Raw genomic sequence first — 26,349 nt, 5'->3', positions numbered from 1 at the left:
GAATGGAAGTCCAATGCCTCACATTGAAAAATTACAACGTTCTTAAAATAAATATCTCACATCTGCTAAAAATAAATAAATGATCTTAACACTTCACTATGGCAAATGCAAAATGAAAAATAGAAATTGCTGTGCACTACATTGTTGAGAGGGCAAGTGTTTCCTTAAAGCACTACAGTTGGGAGACGGAACCTTCTGCTGTTACCTTGAGGTAGATAACGCCTTTACGAACTTAGTTATCGCATCGCAAGCCTACGGTCGACGCTTGCTGTGCTGGCATCACGTTTGAGGAAGTTTACAGTATGAACAAAATGACAAAAGGCTTCGCTTTTAAATGGAAATGAGGTGGAAAAAGTCAAATAAATACATTAGCCTTAGTTACACAAAAGGAAGAGAAAGGCCAAGACGCACAGCTTACGTCTGTCCTATTGGCTGTCAGTCAGAAGGTCACATTATGACGTCAGTGGCAGCATCTCCCACTTAGTGCATTATTCCACCCTCTTTTTCTCCATTCCTTTACTTGCAATGAATAAACCATCTATTTCTCTACTTAACAGTTGTTCCTCTGTCTTTCCCTAACCTGTTTCTGAATCTACAGTACACTGTGTGCAAATGTCATGCTGTTAGTTTATATATATATATATATATATATATATATATATATATATATATTCAGAGTTGGAACTGAAAATTTGAGGGCAAAAGAAAGTGTGTAGGAAAACAGTCCAGCACTTTGGATGAACTTACTAACTGAATTCATTAACATTTAATCCACAAATTTTACAAAAAAAAAAAAAAAAAAAAAGTTTCCTTAAAAAGTAACCATATGTAAAAAGATAAATGATTCAAGTACAGAAATACATAACTCTATAAAAAATAAGCTGGACTCTGCTTGAACGGGGTGTTTTTTTAATTTAAATGCTTGAAAATGCTGCTGTAGGTTTTATGGGCGATTTGTGGGGAGAGTTTAACAGCAGAGGGCGTTAGCGTGGCCTGGATGGACTTCAGAGGAATGTCAGCCGCTCCTTCGAACCCCGCAATGGCCAGAGACTCCAGCTGCATGTTAAAGACTATCTCGCCGTCACAGGATATGAAGTCACCCTCCGGAGCAGCCACCTCGACGGGCTCCGGGATCTCAGACTCAGCCTCCTCACGCTTGCTGAAAAGCCGGTCTAGGTAACTGCTCTGGCAGCTGCTGTTCTCCTTCTGGAGCTGCTCGTCTTTGCGGACATCCCAGCAAGCCTCGTCGATCAGGCTGCTATCGGCAACGCCGGTGTCCGTGAAACTTTCCCAAGGACAGGGTGTCCGAACACCGAGCTGTGCCAGGTTGACTAGACACTTCTCTTCTTTTTCCTGACTGATGGACTTGGACATGGAGGCGCAAGGAGCACGAGTGTCCAGTTGGGAAACTGAGGTGTTTAACTCATTTAGGAGGTCAACGTCACCGGATTCCGGCTGGAGGCTCAGTTTGATGGTGCTGGCGATAAACGAGTCAAAGTCGAAGCCCTGGTTGTGGTTCTGGTGTTTTTCTTGTTCACGATCCTTCTCGGCCACGCTCTGGTTCTGAGACGCTTCCTGCAGGGCGATCTGGGCCTTGACCAGTCCATTCTTCTCACACTTGCTCTTGCCCTTTTTGTCTAACTTCTCTTTGCTCTGTTGCTCTTTCCAGTTAGAGAGGTTGATGATGAGTTTGGGCTCGTAGTAGTGGTTCACCTCACTGTCCCTCCAGATCAGATTGTCCAGGTAGGATGGGGAAACAGCTTTGTAGTTGCAAGTGTAGCTGCACTCTTGGTCGCAGTACTTGTTCTCATGGTGATCTTCCTCTTGCCACGAGTGCTCTGAGAGGAGGTCGAATGATGGATCCTCTAGGAACTTTTCGCACTCTCCATCCATGTATTTCCGTGGGTCGATCTGGACCTCCTCCTCGTCTGTGCCGTCTGACATAGCTCGAGGATCACGCTGCACATCTTCCACTTCATGGGTGCTGTGCAGGTGCCAGTCCTGATCAGAGAACTGACTGTCATGGTACCTACAGTGGGAAAAAGAACAACAAATGTAACAAATGTAAATTGATCTGGGTTATCTGATTTTATTGCGGATCTGAAATGCTATAAAACTGTAAGCTTGACGAACAGTTTTGGAGATATCAGCTTTTAATCGTTCAATTATGTAGGAGCTGTACTGAAATATTGCTTACAAAGAAAATAGCTGCCCAGAAGCAATCTTGCCATTGGAAGGATGGCAGCCAGGAGAACTGACTTTCCTTAAATGGGCTTTGCTTACACTTACTCTGCTCTTACCAAAAGTCAAGTCTCATAGAATGATGAAATGATGTAGGTATTTTCTCCATTCAGTGTGAGCTCACCTGTCCCAGTTGTAGATGTGACTGTGGCTCTCATCCATGAGCAAGATGTCATCCACCTCATCCTCAATGTGGAAGGGGTGCGATGACACTGGTTCGTCTAATGGGAATGAGTAATCGCTCATGTATGGGTGAGCAAGAGCCTCTTCCGCAGTGAGCCGGTCCATGGGGTTAAAGGTCAAGATCTTCTCCAGGAAATCCAAGGCTGCCGTAAACAAATGAACAATAATACATCAGATTTAGCCTGCTATTTATGTTTCCTTTACCAACACAATACGGCTTAGCATCAACAGTAGCAGAACTTAGATCATTTTCTAAAATCATAGAGAATCCTATGGATTGCTGAAAAAAAAAAAATGGGGCATGGGAAGGGAGAGTGGCATTCAAGTTTCCAGGAATTTAAGTGTCCATAAATAGTTCCTATGAATTGCATGCATTCTGCAAATATGCTTGTGCAACTTACCCTCAGGGCTGACACCAGGCAGTAACTTGGCAAGCGGCGTGTGTGGTTCTGACATGTCGTTCCTGATAAAGACGGGTATTACACTTTGAAGCTCCAGTCGGTCTTCCTCATGGACTACCGGAATGGATTCCAGAATCAGCTGCATCTGTTCCAGCTCGTGAGCTCCTGCACACACACAAATGTTTAATTCAGAAAAACTGTGTCAAAGCAAATGCACTGCCAATATTTGGCACAACGGACACTTGTATACTAAAACTGGTCTAGTTTAGTGTGCATGTTTGTCCAGACTGATGGCTTATTTCATCCTCCAATGAATTTCCATGACTTTTCCAGTTGTTAAAGATTATTGGATACAGACTTGTAAAAATAAATTTATAGAGACTGAGCTCACAAAGAGTAGTTTATAGCCAATGAAATATATTGGAGCTGAGTAACAAAAAAAAAAAATGTATATTCAATAGAGGCATTTCCATTACCTTTTACAATTTGATTAAATTTCAATAACTTTTGAGGGCCAGGAAATCATAATTTTAAAATAATAATTTCAGATATTTCCTAAGCCTTCATCCAAACTAAAATACACCAAAACCAACAGTTCTGTCCCAGTTTCCAAACAGTTTGAGTTCACAGAAAGAGTTTCTCTCTCTTAACTACAACGTAAGAAAAAGAAAACCGTTGTCCTAGTTTATTTTAATACATGGCCACAGGAAATGACCTTCAACTAACTGATCATGGTGTGTGCAAGATCATATAAGATAGAGTCACCAAGATATAAGAACTACAAAAATTAGGCAGAATACATTCACACACAGAGACGATGTTTTAATACCTGCAAAGAGTGTTTTTCCAGTCAGCATTTCAGCAAAGATGCACCCAGCGGCCCACATGTCAATGGCTTTGGTGTAGTTATTTGGGGAAAGGAGCAGACGAGGAGAACGATACCATTTAGTGACCAGTCCCTCAGACAGATGCCCCTATGGAGAAGACATAACCAATGTCAGAGTCAAGACAAAGATCCTTGGAGATAACACTGAACAAAAATCCTCCAAAGGTTTGCAGAAACTGTAACTTGCATGTATTTATGAAAAAAGAAAAAAACGTTTAATTTTCAGTCAGTTTCGAGCTATGCTCCAGTCAGGCCCATTGTTATTTTCCAAAACATTTGAATGAATTATGGGTCACTATAGTGTATACTAGTGTAAATTGTTGCGTAAATGGTCATCTTTGGTCAGTTTTTTTCCCTTTCAGGTCAGCTACCATTATGACAAACACGCTCTCAAGATGCATCTATATAACACGGCGGGTTTAATGGCACAGACATTTGAGTAACTACTGCCCCCCTCGAGTACTATGGTTTATTACCACCACAGTGGCCCAAGAATTCACGTTTATGCTCAACAGGACAAAGGCTTTGCCAAAGTAACCATTGTATGCTTCTGGCCTATAGATCTAAAGGACACACAGAAAGATAATGACTCAAGGACGACACAAATGGACAGACAGACAGATCAGCAGTCCCTCTTGACAAAGAACCAGGATAATCCGTCTCGTGCCCGACACAATGGCAGACAGGCAGACAGACAGACAGACAAGTCATTGACATTAGCCTGCACCACTGGGTCACTGTTCATTAGAGCTGCACGATTCTGTATAAATTGAGAATCACGATTTATTTGTTGTTGTTTCAAATAGAGATCACAATTCTCCCACAATTCTGAACACATACATATACACATATATACATATATACATATATAGTACTTTTATCCAAGTATTTTGTCAAAGGTGGCCGAATCATTGTCATTTAGGAATGAGATCATGTGGGTGTTTGAATCGAGATTGTGATTTCTTTTTTTAATGATTAATCCTGCAGCTCTACTGTGCATAGTATCAAACATCCTCACACAGACTCAGTGTCCAGCCAATGGCCAAAAACAAAAAATGTGATTCTTGAGGCCACATATTAATCCACAGTTCACTGCAAGGGCTATTTCTGTCTGCATCCATGGTCATGTATTTTTTGCAGGGTATCAGTCAAGCAAGCTGTTAAAAACAGATTACAGCAGACCACACATACACAATTGGCCATTGAAAAAACCTTCTCTGGACCAACAAATACCAACAGACTACCATTTTACATCACAAACAGACCTCAAGTGACCTTTCACTCCCTCTTAAAACAGCACAGATGCTTGGAAGAACACCAACTTAAAAAGATTACTAAACAATTGTCATAGTCATAGTTTCTGCATCAAAGGTCATGCGCAGGGTTGCATAATGCAACGAGAGCAGATTACCTGGAAGTAGATTACGAATATTCAAATCACATGCTACTCAAAGACTGTGTGAAAGAAAGATCCTGCTAAAGGATTACATTTAAAAACTCTCATGCTAAAGAGACCAGACTGATGCTCAATCAAAAGAGAAAACCAATCGGCTGTAATGGCAAAATTAGACTTTAGATTTTTACATTAAGCTGTGCTTCCAAGAAAGTGGTTCCTTGCTGGCCCAAGGCAAAGAAGCCCATCCACAAGTCTGTAGATATGGCTTCGGGGGCCTGCCATCTACGCAGGTTCGATCTCTTAGATGAATAATAGTACAACGTTCCTCAACTTGATGCAGGATATGATGTATCCTAGGGCTGCGCACAATTAATCGAAATAAAATCAAAATCGTGAAATGGCTTAAGGCTGTGATTTATGAACTAGATTTAATAGAACAAACATGTAAAAAAGCGAGGGATGACAAGCACAATGAGGAAAAAACTGAATTATTTTAGACGAATATGCTTGCACTGTCACTGGCTAGATTACTAGCCACGTTTTACTGGTAACAAGTCATTTGGCATTATCAGGACCCACAAATATTCCCCCATTGCCATTATTATATATAGCAGTTTAATGTAGTACTGACACTAAAACTCAGCAAACTTGAATTTCTCACACAGTAGTTTTTATTTAGGGTGAACTATACACAATACATAGTCACTATATCCACCCTACATAATGTGAATTTTAGTATTGCAAACTATTGTGACATGATATATTGTTACACCCCTAGTGCTCAGGAACTGACAAGAGCAGTCTCATAGGGTCAATGCAATTCAAATTTCTGCTTAAATGCTTCTTGAGAAAGTCAAGCCAAGCTAGTCATGACACATTTTAGGCAACTCATTTGAATGTTAACTGAATCCACCCTCGCTGGTGGCGTGAGGCGTCAGATGACTCATGCAGACCGTGAGATGGGCTCCTAACCAAACAGCAGGAGGATTAAATGTCAGACAGAATTAACAGACCCCAATCGCACCTCATATTTATTGTAATTTGCTAGGGCAAGCATTACTATAGCTCAAAATTAGGGGACTGTTTACAATACTTCAAAAGGGTCTCACACAGTGTGTGTGTGTGTGTGTGTGTGTGTGTGTGTGTGTGTGTGTGTGTGTGTGTGTGTGTGTGTGTGTGTGTGTGTGTGTGTGTGTGTGAGTGAGTGTGAGAGAGAGAGAGAGAGAGAGAGAGAGAGAGAGAGAGAGAGAGAGAGAGAGAGAGAGAGAGAGAGAGAGAGAGAGAGAGAGAGAGAGAGAGAGAGAGAGAGAGAGAGAGAGAGAGAGAGAGAGAGAGAGAGAGAGAGAGAGAGAGAGAGAGAGAGAGAGAGAGAGAGTGAGTGAGTGTGTGAGTGTGTGAGAGAGAGTGTGTGAGTGAGAGAGTGTGTGAGTGAGAGAGTGTGTGAGAGAGAGAGTGTGTGAGAGAGAGTGTGTGAGTGAGAGAGTGTGTGAGTGTGTGTACCTCACTTTGATCTTTCATGTGAGAAAGCAGTGTATTTTTTATTTTTATTTTTTCAGTTCTGAGATCATCGGAGACCACAAAAGTAGGTCAAATTCAAGTCTGGTGAAGGAGTGGAGTTCAGAGCTCCCCTGTAAAATGAGTCAATGTCAGAAAGTGCTGAAAGGAGTGAAAAACACTCCAGGCCCAATTTATGCCTCTAAAAGTCCCCTGTGTACAAGAAACAGTCTCTTTTCACACCACATTTAACATACGCACATGCGCACAATGAACAAAGGAGCCCCTCTGCAGCTCAATCAGACAGCCTTTGGTAAACTGACAAAAACGAAAACCTCAAACAGCTGCAGAGAAGAGGAAGAACAAGTCTGAACTCAATGACACAAGCAAACATCAAAAGCAGGACTTGGAGGAAGACCAGAATCCAGAGCACTCCAGAGCCAAAAACAGACAAAGAGAAGAGAGGAGATGGAGAAGGGAAGTAGGGGGTTGATCCGCACGTGAATTCCAAACATTCCGCAGACTGGGTCGGATTTCTAGAGCAGAGCATGAAAAGACCCTCTAAAAACAAGCAGCTGCCCTTTAATGCAGGACCCTTCTCACAATACTTAATGTTCACTTCAACACTTAATATTTTTTTTCTCTAAGGTCTGCCTAATCTTAATTACGTTTTTTTTTTTTTTTTTTGCATCAGAAAACAGTCATAGGTCTATATGATTTCCCAGCTTTTTTTACCCTTAGTAAACAGGCAATTTGCTACTGTACCTTTAAGACTTGTATGTAAAAGACTGCAGTTGCTGTATACTCAGTATGTAATACCAGCTCCAGTCTAACTTTTTTTTACTAGGAGCAATGTAGCCCCTTACTGAAAGGAGCACCATTGTATCCATTCAATACCAAAATGTACTGATAAAATTATCAAATTACAAATTAACCCAATGTGTGCTTGGATTTTCTTATTGTTGGTAGACGACCACGGCTGGGCGATATGGCAATACTATAAGGGCTGGAACTAACGATTATTTTTCTATTGATAATTTTTTTCAATTAATCGATTAATCTAAACGATCTCCCCCTTTCCTAACATCTTATCTAATTAGGCCTACACTGCCTAAACCTTATCTTTTGTGATAAATAATATCATTAGGTAAAAGGTCATACATAGATTAGTTAGTCATTATTTATTAGTAAATTATTGGTTATTTTAGGATTAACTAACTATATATATATATATATAAAACAAAAAAATAGATAAACCAGGAGAAATAATTGTTAGAATATTTGATTAATCAGGTGGGGGATGGGGGGGGGGGGAGAAATCACAACAGATTAATCGATTTTTTTTAAAATAATTTGTTAATGTTAATGAAAAAAAGTAAGAAAATCACTGACTAATCTTGACTGAATAACGTTTGTATCTTTAATTAGCTGAATCTACATTTTATATGCCTGTTGTTCGGCTCTACCGCTACAACACGCGTCTGTCTATTAGGCTTGCTGCGATAGCCTGTTAAACAGTGCTCAGCCGCACACAGATTACATCACTCGCCCACCATGGCACCTGTTGTTTTTTTTAAATTGTAATAAAATTCATTTAGTTCAGTTAGAGATAAAACTACAGTTAAAAACTGAACGCGTCTGCTCAATTTGGCGTGAGCCGAACGAGAGTCGTAGCACAGATCGGCATGATGTATGCTTATTCACTTGTTAATAAAAGTTATATGTTTAACAGAGTTTGTCATAGTACTGTTTTGTTGTTGTGCTTTTCATTAAGAATAATAATGAACCCGGCATTCAAACATTTGTCGCCCTCAAACTGCCGCTAATTCATAAGCGATTTAAAAGCGAGGTGGAAAAGAGGGAAAAACTTCAATTTCTAGCTAGGATGCAGCCTTTGAAGGTAGTAGTGGCTATGGTGGTACACCGAATAGTGGTCAACCAAAATATGTGTTGATATCTGGAATTATTTGATAATCGGCATCAGCCGATACGTTTTTCTCTATGGACGATAAGTGTCGGCAATGGACTTTTGAAAAATCCATATCGTCGATCAATAGTTTGGCACAAAGCTCATGTTAGTATAACAAAGAACTATCAAAAGAGTGAGAAAATTTCCCAATTAACAAATCATTTGCTTCTGATGCAGCGAATAATAATCCACCAAACACACATCACATTACTTTCTACTTTCGACTCAGAGCTTCCAGTCACGCATGATTGAAAGGTCGGAGAAACCTTGTTCAAACATTTCTTAATTACACTTTCTCCAGCTCTGACTAGTACTGCCATGCTCCAAACAATGGGGTTTTTTTTTTTTAAGCCAGAGAGCTTTTCTTATATTTAGCACTTAAACAGCCAGAGAGCTTTGCTTATGTTTAGTACTTAAACAGCCTGTTTGAATTATAGCTTGCAGCTAGATCTTATTTAGCTCTTCAAAACTGACCCCATTTTCCATGGAAAAAAACTCTGTCCTACTGGATGCTGGCAAGTTTCAAGACTGACTTCATTAGTTCATTGGACTCTCTTTTGAAGCAAAACAACCCTTCAGGTGGATGAAGAGAAAAACTTAATTCACTAAAAATGATCCCCTATGCTAGAACTGCACGGTTATGGATAAATTGAGAATCCCGATTTCTTGTTTAAAATAGAGATCTCAATTATTCCATGATTCTGAAAAGACAACTAAACAAAATAACACACAATTTAGTCTAGAGATTCTTACAAAATGTTAATTGCAGACAAACACTTTTGTTTATTTTTTTTATTATGAAAAACACTGTTTGAATGAATGATTCAATGACTCAAATACTTCACTTGGTTTATTACTGGAAGAATCAGCATTTTTGAACAACTCTTGAATGAATGCTTCAATGACAATGATGTGATACAATCTTTGTTTGAAGCATCAAGCTACTTTCAAAAGGTGATTTACTCTATTTTGATCACTACCATAGACATCAGTGTTTATATATCCAATTCCAAACTATAAACTTTTATCACTTTTAAACTTTTATATTGCAACACAGAAATAGCCCAATGATACTGTGTGGTTGAAAAGACTTTGTAAAGCCGTTTCATACTTATACATGACAACTGCTCTATCTGGGTCAGCGGCTGCAGAAACACAGATTTGAACGTTCACTTGTGATCGTACTCGTATTAAGGTTTAATAGTCATAGCCGAATCATAGTCATTTAGGAATAACATAGCATGGGTGTCCGAATCAAGAACACAACCTTTTAACGATTAATCGTGGTGCTTTACCCTCTGCCCTAACATCCCATCACATTTGACGTCAAGGTCAATTTGACGCGTGTAAGAATACTTTTTTTTTTTTTTTAAAGAGAATATAAAACTAGAGACTGGAATGGCTGACACGGTGTATACAGCAGACGCGAACAACGCGAAACAATGTGACAAGACAATAGAACACATTATAATCAGTGATACTGTCTAGACTGGATGCGGTGCGCAGCGACAAATAGCCGGAAATAAACTGATGCTAAATTCTTTTTCTGACGTACTCCAAGCACTTGCTGTCTGACAAGGACATATGAATTTGGAGTGGTCGCTTTGTCACGTCCAGTGTAGACTCGGGTCTTTTGCGGCGCAACTTGTCTCGACAACGGTCACGTCCTGTGTAGAAACAGTGCTTCCCACAAACCTCCATAAACCACCACTGAAGTGCTGACTGCAGGAATGGGTCGTTTCGCAAAAGGCATCACTCACACGCTCCTCTCTTTCTCCATCCATCAATGCACAAAACAGCTTAAACAGGTCAGCAAAAGTGAGAACACAGCAGTTTGACAATACTCAATGCAGCAAAGAGAAAAATCGAGAGAAAGACAAAAGGAGGAATGGATAGAAGCAAAAGAAGTGTGAGAAAGTTTGCTCCTCATCTTTTCTGGCCTCTTCTAAAAACATTTTACTGAGAATCAGTAACCGTAAACGTGAATATCCAAATTAATGTGAGATTTTGGTTATACTCAGACCACGTATGGGTTATGTAAATGTGTTACATGTGCCACTTTTCATTGGAATTCTGTCATTTCAAAACGTTAATCAGAATCCGCTGAAAAACAGTATTTGAGCACTATAAGAAACAGGTACTGTGAAAAGTTCAGCTATCAAAGTCAAGATAACCATATCTGGAGCAAAGAGGAAACAAATTTCCTCACAAGATTACAAAATAAGGGACATAGGCTAAATCATACGCAGATGGGTAAAAGCATAAAGACTTTCATAACCTACACTCACATTCATTGCGCTCATGTTAAATAAAATTAATGAGCTGGTTAAATTACTGTGCAAGTGTACTAAAAATTAACTCGAATGACAAGAAAAAACAGTGGGAAAAGAGCATGCGTCAAGTTTTTCATAATACGCTTATTGCATGTATACAGAATACTCTAATACAAACTATTTTTTACAGAGATATAAATTAAACACTCAAATAAAAGAGTTGTATATAAATATTTAAACTGCACATATGGCAGTTTTTATATAAACTTTTTCCAATACATTTCGTTTTCACTCCAATTTGTTGTTGAAATAAACATTTAAACAGTGACTGTAATAAAAACTTGTTTTCATATTCTCAAATCTTTGATTTATGCTTTTTTCTATGCATGTAAAAATGGTCAATGAATCTGATTTTTCAAACTTTCAAGTTGTCAAGCTAGTAGAGCAGCTGAATCAGTAATTACAGGACCAGAGCCTGATATCACCTCTCAATTTTCTTGTTCCCTGTAGAACAAACCCAGACCAGAGTATGTGGGGTGGAGTGACAGCAGCTATTCATAGCTAAAGCAGGAACAGCTCTCGCTCTAAAAGGCCTCGAAGGAGGCTTGTCTGAGTACACGTGTGAGGGGAGATCTGGCTGGCACATGATCATGTGAGCCCATAGAGGAGAAATGAATACAAATATGAGATAAGTGCATGCTTGGATCCAGCCACAACCTCTAACATCAGTGAAACTACCCCTACATAACTACATTCAGGATGTGGAGAAATACTGGACATTCCACTCTGATTCCGTAAAGGAACAGCTGTATCATTTTTTCATAATATTTCTGTAGTGTTCCTGTCTGTTCCTTTCAATACACACAAGACACAAACAACCAGATATGAGGAAACTGTAGTGGAGGTTTACGTATTGGAAAGGGTGTCAGAGAAACAGGAAGTTGGTGTCATTTCAAGGACTGTCGCACTACTATTTACTTCATGTGAAACAACGAATCAGTGAATGGAATTAAAGCTCATTCATAGCTAAGTCATACAAGATGCCATCTGGATGGTTTTCAATGAGATGGAACAGACTTCAAACACTGAAAGAGATAAATATGTGAGTGGAATTTTTTAAATACCTTATGGGAATAGTGTGGGTCCATGATACGGGCGAGTCCAAAGTCCCCAATTTTCAGTACCAAGTCCTCTGTGTTGACGAAGAGGTTGGCGGGCTTCAGGTCACGGTGAAGCACGTTCGCCGAGTGGATGTATTTGAGTCCTCGCAGCAGTTGGTACATGAACAGCCGTGCATGGTCCTCGGACAACAAGCCCTGTTCCAGTACTTTACAGAGGTCGGTTTCCATGTACTCCTGTACGATATACACGGAGTTGACTTCCGTCAGAGAGATCACGTCCTCCGTAAGTCTCCTGCCACTGGGCCCCAGGGTTTCGAACACCTTCACGATGTTGTCGTGATCGAGTCTGCGGATGATCTTGATTTCACGTAGTGCATGTTTGACGCTCTGAGGGTCGGTCAAGACTATCTTTTTCACAGCGACCCTCTTGTCACAATCGGTGTCGACAGCGGAAAAGACCAGTCCGTTTCCCCCGTAGCCCAGCGGCTTCAGGTCCATGTAGCGAGGGCCCAGGTCGAAGCCGTGAATGTTCATAAGGCTCTCAAATTTCTCTGCCATTTTGCGGTCTAGAATATAGCAGCTCTTTGCAGATGTTATAGCTGGAAAGATTTCTGATTTATCTGATATGCACCGATCTTGAGTTGCAACTACTAGAGCTAGATGAGAAAGACAAAACTAAAAACACGAGGCCGAGACCGCTTTCCCCGACCGACTGTAACAGCGTATTTTGGGAGATGCTGGCAACTGATTTGGATATGTTGCCAAGATATGTTGTCATCATACACAACACTTTTTAGCAGCTTTTTACGTAGTTTGTGGGAGATTTTTTCTTTATTTCAATGTTTAATAGGGTACAATGGAATGAATTTGGAGGCCAATGAAATATCTTTGAAAGCAACTGAAATAATTAAAGTCACTAACTATAAAACCATCGTCACAGTGCAGAAATTTTCAGTGTATGACTGGCCCTGAGTAGCAGCATTATTAGCGGTCCAAGTAAATGGTGTTAAATTACTTTATTTTCCTGTTTTAAGCACCTGATGTGTGGAAACAAAAAGGGTTGTGATCTCAGTGAGACGATTCCTTCTCAATGATCAGGCGGCTCCAGCTCACCGCAGTCGCAATCAAAACTATCCTCCATTTTACACTGGGATACCCTGCAAAAAAGAGAAGAAAAAAGAAAAAAAAAACAATTAGCAGCAATTTACCATATATCAGAAAACCAAAACTCAAAGTTGTTTACAACTAACGTTACAATCCTTATGAGCACTTAGCAAATACGATTTCCCTTTTCTATGGAGGAGGCATTGGAAAATGAATTAATCTGATCCGTGTTCAGAGATCGTACAACGGATACGGAAGAGAACGTAATATATTTAAAACGTCAAGACCACGAGTACACAATACAGAGCACTGCTTATTCAGTTCTGAACTTTCTGAATGAATTTCCGCCGGTAAAACGACAGCCCTCTTAGGCAATGTTTCCTGTTTGTGTGATTGTTCATGAACCCCATCTCTGACGTGTCTACACTATCTGATGTCATGGGTTCCTATTTCTCCTCCCCACACTTCAGGAACCACAGTGATCGTAACACACGTGTAATGGATTAACACAGGGCCCGGCCTGTGTCTGAAGACACAAAGGTTGGGGGTGATTCAGCCACGTTGCAGTAGTGTGTGAGGGAAATTATGGCCGACCGGCTGCCAACCATTTTGTTAACTGAATAAGGGAGCCAACAAACACTGAATCAGTCCTGTAACGTTACTAACATTAAACCAACACATATAAGTCATATTTAAACAATGACAAAGTGAAAGTGTGTTTTAAATTATAAACATAATCCCACTAAACATGTTTCTGTTATGGACCCACCACATAAACTCCATTAAAGACATTCTATGACAGTGTTTACTGACACATTTAACACTCAAAAAGTAAATGTTATGATTTTCCAGGAATACCTACAGAGATTAATGAACAATTCAACATTAAAGTGGATATGGTTGAGGTGTGAGGGTTTTAGAAACAAAATACAACAACGAGGAAAATTACTACTGTGTTGTACAGAAGTGGTTTGTTTTTATTGCGGTTCAGTAAAGTTTAGTCAATCAGGATGTGTTTTTATTGGTCATTATCGGTCCTCCATTTTACTGCCAGGCTACATGCTAAAGCTAAAACTGAACACCGGCTCAGAGTCAAAACACTGTTTCAATTCAAAAACTGTAAAACAGATTAAATAACCTAATACAAACAAGAAGACTCCTATATATAAAAACAGTATTAAACTGACGTTGTAATAAAACGAACGATAAATAGCGGCAGCATTCACGTAAACACCAATTCACCTTAAAAACACATTTTGAAAAGATTCATAAACCAGCTTATGGTGAAATATAAACCTTAAAATCGCATATTAATGGCTCATATAGGAGTAAACAGTGTGTTCTAATGATGTGAGTGTAAAATCTCGATGTTTTTAAGGCGCTTCAACGTGTTACCTGAACAAAGAAGGTTATTGTGCCGCGGATAACCATAGCGCCGCCTTTTGCCGTTAAAATAACCCCTTTAACCTATTAAAGTAGCCATATTTACACCCCAGACACTCTCAAACATAAAACAAAAACATAAACTAAGTACTCACTCTTCTCACGGGTGTCATGTATATTTTATTCCTAACCGTTCTTGGTCAGGTTTGTGTGCGCTACCAGCGCGCTCTCCTCGCAGACTGCTGTGTGAGTGTGAAGCGCCTGTGTTGAAGCACTGTGTGTGAATAAGCGCTGCTACACATGCGCACAGTGCGCTTCTATTTCTATCCGTATGGCGTGTTGCTGCTCTATGAAGCGTTACTACGCATGGGCATTGAATGCTCTTTGCACTTATCCTGCTTATTTTATTGCTATGGGAACCGCGGCGTTTTCAAGCTTGATTCCCAAATCATTAAATTGAAACTCACTGCAATAACCACAACACCTATAAAGAGCTTAAAATGGTCAAACATGAAATTCTGGTATACCAAAAATTAAATCGGTCACTAAATATTGCAACAGCTCATAAAAATACTTCTGTTTTAAACATTTCTCAAAATTCATTGTCACAAATTCAATATATTTCAGCTTTTTTTTTTTCCTTCTTGATAATATGCTTGGTTTATATTTGTGTACCACAATCCTGCTTTTTATAATATTGGAAAACATTTAAAAAATCAACAACAAAAAATACAATGTCATATACTTTAAGTTTGCACTGTAAATTAACCTCAAGAGAACCAAGTTAAGCATGCAGAGGGTTGTTCCATAAAACAAGATTAGAATACAAGCCAGGTTTATTTTGGTTAGTCAGACTTATTGTCGGTTGATTCTGTTTCATAAAGCAAACTTAAAATAGTTCAAACTCAGTTACTCTGGCAACTTATGCTGGGAAACTAGCTTGGTCCAGGGCAGGCTAACTGTCAGGCTAAGCCTCAGCTGTTACACAGATCCTCTAACACTGACCAATAGGAACACAATGACACTGACACTCTCTCATACCATTATTTGACTTTATTTACCATTATCAGTCCAAAAGTAAATATACAGTAAAGAAAATCAACTTAAATAAGGCTACAATGATAAATGAGACAATATAGACCTACAAACGTGTTAAATTGTATATGAAATGTTTGTTAACGTTGTTATATATATATATATATATATATATTTTTTTTTTTTTACATAAACAATTGATAGTATACAATATAATTGAACACGTTTGTAGGTCTATAGTGTCTCATTTATCATTGTAGCCTATATATATATATACATACAATATATATTATCCAGGTTTTATTTACTGGCTGAATGTTTTGTGCCCAAGATTTATTTATTTTTTAAAGATTAATGAATACATTTCTCACTGGTTTTATTTGGCAGCTGTAGTACATTTGTATGGTTATTAGAAGCACATTAGAACATTACCATCTAAAATAAAATAAAAAGCTTATTAAAGCAGAAGTTAAAATCACAACATTTACAAAAAATAATTACAAAAGCACAGACTACATTTTAACTGGTAAGATGAATCTGAGCTTAGTAATTGGCTATATTAGCCTACACTTGATTTACCCCATTACAATCCCTTTACAGTTATTTCTATCATAAAAATACATTTGTAGGTTTAAAATTCTAAATAAGGCACATCTAATGTCCAACAACAAATATTTTTGCATATATATATATATATATATATATATATATATATATATATTATGTACTTTATTATGTCTTTCAATTCAAACACATTTAACACAATTATACAAATAGTTATTAATGTAGGCTAATATGTATTCCTTTATTTTATGGAATATTCTTTAATTTTAGAGTTGCACAAATGTATACTTTTGCTCTTAATTTCACGCTATCCTCTCCATAATGTACTGTATAAACTAAATCTAACCAAACATTCTTGCTTTCTCCAAAAAAACAATTATTGCTTTAAAAGATGTAATTCGCAGCATTCTAAATAAGCATAAGTCATCTTTGTTAAGTAGCTTAGGTCCTAAACTCAAAACTATATTTTGTATCTTTATTATATTTGGTTTCTTAAAAAATTCTTCCCTGAATTACTTCTGTTCAATTTTTATTATTATTTTAAGTATAAGCTATAGTGTAATGAGCTATAAGTTCACTGCAACTTATCCAACATCCTAAAGATAAATTATTAGAATTAGAAGATATTTCTGGTGTTATAAAATATCGCATAGCCTATTAATTTTCCAAGCAAAATGTATATATTGGTCAGAATAATTGCGCTCCTATTTGGCGCGCATGCGCGCAGCAGCGCTCGTTCAATGTGAAGTTTAGCAGCAAAATGGAAATATTTGCACGACTTTCTAAGATTTAAAGATGGAGAATATTCCTGTGAAATGTAAGTTTTGCAAACACCATGTCTCAAACGCATAAAACAGCACAAAGTATACGCTGTTTGATGGTGGATCGATTTCATCTATGATCGACGTCTAGGGCTGCGTAAGAAACGCGTGCACACGCAGTTATCTAGACTAGATAAACCTGGATCAAATTAGTGGGATTGCGTGAACTTGAATGACCTTTTATGAAACCGCTTTAGCCCCAACTTTTTTGTTAGGTTTATTCAAGTCGGGTTTTGGAGTTTAATCCCCGCTTTTCTTAGCATCTTTTATGGAACAACCCTCAGGTCTTGCTGCAGGGTGTCAATCTTACTGCCTGCTAAAAACAAACAAACGATAGAAACATTCACAGAAGTGCTAATGGTTTCAACAAAACTACAAATACCATTACAAACCACATTTAACCATTAAAACTATTACCAAATGGTTTCCAGTAGCATGTGGATGCCAAGTGCACATTTCCCAGCAGAACTGGGCTATTGTAAATTGTTGCCACGGGTTGATTTTTTCCCACGTTAGCCTATACAGTTTTGACATAAACTGTAATTGTATGGAAATGTTATACATTCTACCAATGATAAAACTGCTTTTTTTTTTTTTTGAGAGAGGGGCCTTTTGAGCTCTTTTATGAAAACAGACTATTTATGAATAGGCCTACCATGTGATTTTCAAGGTAAAATTGTGTATAACACATAAGAAAGACTGTAAAATATTTATTTAGGTATGAGTGTGGCACATATGTTGAGTTTTGATATTAGAATAGGGTCATGCTGGGTTTGGGCTATTTTTGACTGGACTTCAGGCTGGTTTTGTTACACAGACCTGGCAATTAACCCTGTCCAGTAGTGTGTTTTGGCCAATATTCCATTAGGATTTAGTGGTTTAAACATTGCACCAATAGAAGGCAACAAATTACCAGTATAGAGACCCACAGAGACCATTACAGTTTCCATTAAAACCAACACAATTAGCTTATTAAACTTATTTGCTGTTTCAAGACAGTTTAATTCCAGATGCTGACTTTTACACATGCTCGTGGGTGATAAAGCAGGGTCGTTCTGTTCTGTCCTGAGGTCGGTTTAGTCTTTTAACGTCATGTAATCATCAATGAATAAATCGCTGCTGACACTGGATCTGCCAGTAGGGGCAGACTGCTTCAGATCTCAATGTTCCCATCATTCAAGATTTATTGCCATTAAGCTGCTGCCCAAATAGCTCTGGGTCTGTGGTGATGTAATTATTTTGGGATGCATCTTGAACTTTCAGGGTAACTTACTGAATTTATTTATTTAAAGTTAGTTATTTGGTTAGTTAGATCCTTATTTTCTTTTCACGTTTTGGACAACACCATCGCATAAACAGCCCTTTAAAAATGTACATCAACAACAAAACTATTTAAAAAAAAAAAAAAAATCATCCTTCAGGTTCTTATCTGATGTAGACAGCATGTTCTGTTCCAGCTGGCCAGCTCTACTCACTGCAGTCGGGTCGAATAGTCGCTCCCTCCCTGTTTCGCCTCGCTTATTTCCAGAATGCACGTTTTAATATTATCCCACTGTCTTCATGTGGCTATAAGAAGAGGTCTGAACGCACGACGCATGATGGTGTAGTAACATATCCGCACCCGAGTTGTCCAAAAGCCATCTGATGCCCACAAGGCTCCACCAGACTGATATGATAACGAACACTGTGTAAACACATTACATGCAGCAAAGTTGAGCTGCATGAACTCGAACAGAATAATCAGGACTGCATGTCCTGCGGCAGTGCCGGATGAATGGATGGATGGATGGATGCGGTGCAGCATCAGAGGAGATACGCGCGCATGTGAATCCCCATGTGCTCGCGTCTATGCCGCACTACGACTGCGCAACACTCACACCATAATACAGTGTGTGCGCCCTACTCATCAATCATCATATATCACACAATGTATCATTAGGCTATAGCCTACTACTCCTAAGTGACAGCAGAAAAACATTATTTTAGATTACAGTCTCATTATACATGCAAAATATACGTAAAATATTATTTTAATGCTTATTTAAGAATGGCTGCTGTAAAATACATAAAATTGTTTTTTTGTTTTGTTTAATAAACAAAACTGAAAATGGTAATTTATTCACCCCGATGTTGCTTGAAACATATGCTGAGCATTAAAGGGAGTTAGTAAACTATATTCTAGTCAAATGTGCATGCTCCTTTCCAAACAATTAATGTAGATATGGATTTCATCAACCAGCAAAAAAGAAAAAAAAAAAGACAGAAGTAGCCCATGAAACCTTTGCAGTATATACCAATTCTTCCGAAACTGCAGCTTTGTGGGGATAAGATTAAAGATTTTTGGAGCTTGAGAGCAGACACTGTACTTTCATTGAATGGAAAAGATGACAATTTTAATTGGGTGTACTATCTCTCAGTGCCAAGAGATATTAACAAAAATATGTCCCAAAAAACAAAAAAACATATTAGGTCTGCCTGTACCACACATTCTACCCCCATTACCCCCAGGTTTAAATATATACAAGTACCACATTATATGCCTCCAAGATGGTGGCTTAAGTCTAATATAAGGTATTTGCTTGTGGATTATTAAGAGGTTACCCTGTGGCAATGTTGTGTAACTCTGAGACGTATAGTGTTACCCCTTATTAAAATTTTATGATGGAAGAGTTTCACACAGCCCAGTTTCACACCACATGTCTTGTCAGCCATTCTAGCCCAAATCAATCCACACAACACATGCATGACCTATGCAAACCTTTGCGATTGAAAAGGGATGCATTTGAATAAAAATAAACATAAGCTGCATGGTGTGACTTTGTGGACTTTGTGTCTGCAGCATGTGGAAGGAGAACAGTAGGTGTTGGGTAACAGCTGAGGTGTGTCATTCACTCATACACATCAAACACTGAGGTTTATGACCCTCTATGTCTCCAGACCGTCTTAAACAAACAGGTGCTCATAACCCACTTTCACAACCAAACATTTATCATTTATAAAGTGACGACATTTTACAGAAATCACAAATGAGGTTTTCCTTTTTCACCTTTGGATACTACCAGACAAAAAAAATGTGAACTTATCCTTCTATTAAGGTTCTATTTAATAGTTATTTAATTTAATTAACAAGCCCTCCTATTACTTTTGGTTATACCAAGGATGAGTAAAAAAAAAAAAAAAAACGTATAAAAAAAACTTAACCCAACGTATTAAATACCATTTGTGACATGGACATCAATACTATTACACAAATCCTGTTAATTAATTTTGTGAGTGGTTTGACTAATTATATTTTTGTGGATATGATCTTCGGGACTTTCACTGAAAAATCCAGCCATGTTAAGGACTCTTTGCCTAGCAACACCCTAGTGACCATAACCATTTAAAACCCATATTTGCCACATTAAGCCACATCTTTAACATATATATATATATATATTTTTTTTAAAGCAGATTTTATAATATGACTTGTTAATGTGCTGTAGCCTATGCTATATTTATAACCCAATTATGTCATGTCAAGTCAAGTCAAATTTATTTGTATAGTGCTTTTTACAATACACATTGTTTCAAAGCAGCTTAACAGAAAATATGAATATTAATAATATCTTAATATCTTCATACCTTATGGTCACATTTAACAGATTAGAGCTGGGTTATATAGTTTACATTTAGCGACAATACAAGCAATTCAGCAGATTAGATATGCTAAATAGTATATCACCCTGCGCAGGTATACTGAATATATTGGACATACTTATACATCCAACTTTATATAAAGAGCTGGGCGATAATATTTACATTTTGCGACAAAACAACAAAATCAGGCAGGAGAGATTTGCTATCTAGTTTATATCACTTTATACAGTGGAGTCTGTCAGGAGTTAGTAAGCAGCAATAAAGCACACGAGACAGGAGTAGCGAACTTCATCCATCTTGTTTTAATCTTTCACTTCCGTTCTCACACATTACATAATACACAACAGTTCAGACTTCCTTTTTAAAATAGTAGTCCACAATATAATTTATTTATGAACACAATTCTTTTTAAATTTACTTATGCACCAACAATGCAAACACATCCATACATCAGATTTAAGTGACATAATAATTTACCAACTATGCTTCCGAACATTATGTTTAGGTCGTATGAGTGCATGTGTAGTGAGCAGTGTTTTCAGGCGGAGTTGTTGGTTTGCATGGAAATGCAGTGAGATGGGAAGCATTCCATGTCTTTCCATAACTAAGAAACTTTCTGTGTTGCTTAGGAACATGCAAGGGGGTCCGTACCCTCACTATATCCCCCTCCTGGAAACAAGGAGTGAAAGCACCTCGCTTAGTATAAGTGTACTTTTTCATTTGGTGTTGCAGCTGAGTAAACCTTCGGCAAACAGTCATGCCAGTTGTGCGCATTTGCCTGCCATAAGAGCTGAAAGGGTGAACTACCAGTTGAAGAATGTGGAGTGGCACAGTACACCTATAGGTTTCCATGGCTGATGTTGCTGGATGGCCATTTGGACGGTGTGTTTGAGCACACCGATGAACCTCTCTACAGCACTATTAGCTGCCAGGGAGTAGAGGGAGGAACGATGGTGACGAATATTCCTTCTTTCCAGAAAAGCAGCGAAAGCAGCAGATGTAAAATGAAAACTGTTATCACTAACAATACTCAATGGATTTCCATGGTGGCTGAAGACTGATGACAGAAACAAAACCACAGAATCCCAAGCGACAGAGTGAATAAAGGAGACCTCAGGCCATTTGCTGTAATAGTCAGGTTATAGCAAACCCGCAGTCGGATAAATACCAACTATATCTACAGCCACTTTCTGCCATGGTTCATCTGGCAGTGGCACCGACTGGAGAGGAGCAGGATGTGACTTGACAGTTTTGTCAGTGAGCTGACACACGTAGCAAGAACATAAAGCATCATGAATCTGAACATCCATCCCTGGCCATCAATAGCGATCACAAAGGCGTTATTTGGTCCTCACCTCTCTCTGATGTTCTTCGTGCTCTAAGGAGACCAGCACAGAACGAAGCGCAGCAGGTACAATAAGCCGTGAGCCTCGGAAGATGAAGCTGTCCTTAATAGACAGTTCCAAGCACAGTTTATAGTACCGCAATAACTCAGCGTCCAGCCCCTTGAGTGTAGGAGGCCAACCATTGGAAATCTGTGTACGAAGTTGAATTAAAACAGGACAAGAAGCATATGCAGCATCAACATCAGCAGCAGAAAGAGAATCACAGGCAGTAGAAAGAAAAGCAACAAACTCCTCATCAACAGGAGCTGGAGCAACGGCTTTATCTGCAGGAGAAGCATTTTGAATTGCCTGTACATGTGATTCATCAGGAAGAAGACCTTCCAGTGAAACAGTATGACCAAAGGACAGCAGGCTGGTTTGCCGAAAATGACACCTGTCTTTATTAAGCTGCAAGCCAGAAGCTTCTAGTCGTTGTAAGACCGCTTGAAGTGCTTTGTCATGCATGTCAGATCCATGGAAGATTAAGTTGTCCAGGTAATTTTCAACCCCTGAAAAGCCAGTCAGGATAATGGTCATCATCTTCTGAAATGCAACAGGTGCTGAAGCCAATCCATAAGGAACACATCCAAAACAGACCGGTCTGTTGTGAGTAATAAAGGCTGTGAGGTCACGACTGTCCTCATGCAGCATTACTTGGTTGTAAGCATTAGTCAGGTCGATGGTAGAGAAAACAGTAGAAGCAGAGAGTAGTTCATCCATGTGTGGCAATGGAAAAGAGTTCATAATAATGGCTGTCTGAGGTCAACGCACATCCTAATTTTACCTGACTTTTTCTGTGTAACGACAATTGTTGACACCCATGCAAAGGGGTCGATACGTTCTATCACCCCAACTGCAACAATTGAATTCTTCTGACACAGCACTGTGAACAAAGAGTGGTAGATGGCGAAGTGTTTGCCGCACAGTTGTGACAGTTTCATCCAGGTTTACGCAGTGTACTAAGTTTTTAGCACATCCAAACTCAGTTGACTCAGCAACAGTGCACTGAAAGACTGGCACAGGAGGAACAAGCACAGGAAGGGCATTAGGAGGCCGGACTTCTCACATGCAGTGCAGACATTAGTTCCCTCCCCATGAAAAACATAGCAGGAACTGAGTGGTCAAGTAGGGAGGGAACAAATATCCAACCACCGGAATTTGGACTTTTATATATGTCACAATCCTGGCTTTGGGTTGCGATAGCAAATTGTTACTGAAATGGCATGCATAAGTGCTGTAAGGCAGGATAGATATGAAAGACCAAGAGTCAACCACCAAATCCACCACACAAGTCTGTGAGTCAGAAGTAGATATAGTCACTGTGCTTGTAATGTGGGGAGTATGAGCTGAATATTCTGTGTAAAGTGCAGTAACTTCTGGTAATTCAATTTCACTGACCTTGCGCTTGTTTGATTGCGCTGATCAGCAGAGTTTAGCATCATTTCCAATGTTTTTACACTTCCTGCATGTTGCAGTTGCAGTCGAGTAGTTTGCCTCCGGTCCACAGCGAAAGCATGACTTCCTTTTCCCCGTCTGAGCAGAATCAAGAGGTGCATGTGAGGGTTTTTCCCGTTGTTCACCATTTCACTGTGCGCTGCACCGCTTGAACGGGGGCGCTAACTTGGCGGGAATTTGAAATGGATTTAGCCTGATCGGCAGCAGATTCAATCTGGCTTGCTATCATAACAGCTCAGTCCAGTGTGAGATCAGTTTCTAGTAAAGTCTCTCACGTATTTGTGGGCTAAACACATTCTCTACTAACTGATCGTGAATCATTTCATCAGTACTGGCACTGAACTCACATGAAACAACAAGCTCTCGCAATGCAACAAACGTACTGTAAAACTGTCTCGTGCTCCTCACAGCGTTTACGGAAGGCGCTACGTTTGTTCAGCTACTGTGTCAGCTTTTGGCACGAAGAAGGCTTTCAATGCATCCTCTCCATCCTTATACGTTGTACCTGTGTTAGGCAATGAGAAGAAAATCCGTTGTCCCTCTGTGCCAAGGCAGTGAAGCAATTCAGCTCTCCATCTTTCATCCGGCAAAGCATCCCCTGTGGCATCAATAACCTGTAGATAATTTTCAGAAATCCACAGCCATGTGTTAAACGGCATAGCTGGCTCACCGGGGCAAGGCAGGAAAAACTCGAGAAAGGCACGTTAGCAACAGCCATCTTCCTGACCAATGCTAGCGAGAAAAAATTGCCTAATCCTCGTCGCCAATTTGTGGTGTCTCTCAGGAGTTAGTAAGCAGCAACAAAGTACACAAGACAGGAGAAAACGAACTTCATCCATCTTGTTTTACTCTTTCACTTCCGTTCTTACACATTAGGTCATACACAACAGTTCAGACTTCCTTTTTTTTAAATAGTAGTCCACAATATAATTTACTTATGAACACAACATATACTGCCTGTATGACAGTTGGATATAATATACATCGGACTTTATACAAAGAGCTGGGCGATAATACATTTGACATTTTGTGATGATTTAAACAATCACACAGCTGAGATTATCAATCCATAATACACAACACAAAATCTAAATAAATGTGTAATGTTTTAAACATTTACACACCATTTAACATGTTTTTTTATGCAAAACAACTTCCAGTACAGTAGTTCCCTTGGGGGCAATCCGGAGCCACTGATCAAGGGCACAACGGCCCTCTGTTCCTGGGTCACCGCTACTTGGCATCAACCTACAACCATTGTGTAAGCAGGCCAGATCACTAACCAGTAGGCTACCACTACAACACTGACACCATCACAGTTAATTACATAACCTTCGGGTGACAGCTCAGTCCTGGAGAGATATTGATCTTATTTGTCACAGACGTCACTGAGAAACTACTGATCAAAACAATAAAACCGTAGAGGAATGTTTCCATGATCTATAGTTTACATAATCCAGTGAGCCAGTTATCACGGTCTACTGAGCCTCCTACACCCTCTCACGACTCTCCTCGCCGAGCGCTTGCACCACACACTCTGTTTACTGTTTGTGTTCACATGCTGTCTAGAGTTGTATTGGGGAAACAGCACTCTTCATTTCAAAAAGTTGATTTTTGTCCCCTATAATTACAGTACATTACAATGCACCCAGGACCAACTCTTTCGGCTACTTAAATGATGTTCAGATGAAGCTGTGCTGTAAATTGTAACTGCGGGGTCTTTAGGGGTCACTGATGCACTTCTGATAATGAGAGTTTTGAAGCTTCGCTATGCACAACTGAACCATGCCAGGACCTTCCTGTCACTCCTAAATCCTGAAGCTGTCCGTATGCACCCTGTTTTCTGGGCCCTTTTCCCAACCTGTCATCATAAATCGGTCCCGAACATTCAGTGTCTATATTACATGTCCCCAAAGAGAGAAGGACGCCAAGAGAAAGGTCTCTGAAAGTTAGTCAGTGGTCTTATAAGAGTCATTGTATTAGTAATAATCATAAATTAAGGAGTATAGTTCAGCAAGTGAAGTCAGGTAAGAACAGGTAACTTACCATGGCTGAATTCATCCAACAACAGTTGGGAGCACATTTTAAAGTCAGTAATCCATGTAAAAGTATCCAAAAAGACAGTATCCAGCAGACAGAGGTTAAGAGCAGGTCGACAGAGACAGCCAGAGGGTGTCCAGAGTGGTTGTGTTGTGGATGAACACTCGTCTGTTTCTGAACTCCGACTCCATAGTGGGCTGTTATAGGCTAAGAGAGAAGGGGGCGGGGCTTCTTCTGTGTATGGTTCTGTTATTCAGCTCCAACTCTAGTCCTTTACAGGTCACTCTACATGCACTCTTTTAAACTATCTCTCTTGATTCTTCAATCCCTCCTTATTTCTACCACTTTCTACCCATTTATCTTTCTGTCACTTAACACACAACTACTGTGTGTTCAGTGCACATAAGCAAATAGGAGCATTATATTTTCCTTTTTTTTTTTTTTTGACAGCAGCAGTTTGATGGCTGTTTGAGTTAGAGGTGAGTCAAATAAAATGAGGAATTATATATCTGTGAGTAGTTTTAGAAACACAACAGTTCACCATTGGCAAAACATTATTTCAGCTGATTGTTCTCTTCCAAAGTAGCAAGATTCCGACTAATGATTCATTTAACAGACACATCTTTTATGTTTCATATTGCATGACTAACGTTTAATGCACATCTGTAATTTAAACTACTGTGTGTTCAGTGCACATAAGCAAACTAGGAGCATAATATTTTCCTTTTTTTTTTTGTGGACAGCAGCAGTTTGATGGCTGTTTGAGTTAGAAGTGAGTCAAATAAAATGAGAAATTATATATCTGTGAGTAGTTTTAGAAACACAAAATACTGATTGTTCTGTTCTAGCAAGATTCTAGCAAAACACACCTTTTATGTTTCATATTGCATGATTGCATAGTGCACACAATAAATTAGTCTAACACAGTACTAGACAACATTAGAATCAAAATTAAATAA

General features: G+C 39.1%; 1 protein-coding gene across 1 annotated transcript; it reads right to left on the bottom strand.

The window, feature by feature from the left end:
- Positions 1-778: 778 nt before the first annotated feature.
- Positions 779-14,744, bottom strand: mapk6 (mitogen-activated protein kinase 6). The gene is made up of 6 exons (XM_084408734.1): positions 14,607-14,744; positions 11,968-13,121; positions 3,655-3,799; positions 2,826-2,990; positions 2,366-2,567; positions 779-2,029 (listed from the first exon to the last, which is right to left on the bottom strand). The coding sequence occupies exons 2-6, from the start codon at positions 12,520-12,522 to the stop codon at positions 910-912; spliced, it is 2,187 nt and encodes a 728-aa protein (XP_084264860.1). The 5' UTR covers positions 12,523-13,121; positions 14,607-14,744; the 3' UTR covers positions 779-909.
- Between the last annotated feature and the right edge of the window lie 11,605 nt (positions 14,745-26,349).

This window comes from Rutilus rutilus (assembly GCF_951802725.1).
Source record: "Rutilus rutilus genome assembly, chromosome: 5".
Lineage (NCBI taxonomy): Eukaryota > Metazoa > Chordata > Actinopteri > Cypriniformes > Leuciscidae > Rutilus > Rutilus rutilus.
Note: the sequence above shows the minus strand (reverse complement) of the source record. Positions and strands in the feature narration are given on the sequence as shown.

What these genes read in the sequence shown, in the direction of transcription:
- mapk6 (XM_084408734.1), bottom strand. Translation starts at nt 12,522, where the DNA reads ATGGCAGAGAAATTTGAGAGCCTTATGAACATTCACGGCTTCGACCTG. An exon ending in TGGAAAAACACTCTTTGCAG is followed by an intron (nt 2,991 to 3,654) that starts GTATTAAAACAT and finishes GTGTGTGTGCAG; the next exon opens with GAGCTCACGAGCTGGAACAG. An exon ending in GCCTGGTGTCAGCCCTGAGG is followed by an intron (nt 2,568 to 2,825) that starts GTAAGTTGCACA and finishes TGTTTACGGCAG; the next exon opens with CCTTGGATTTCCTGGAGAAG.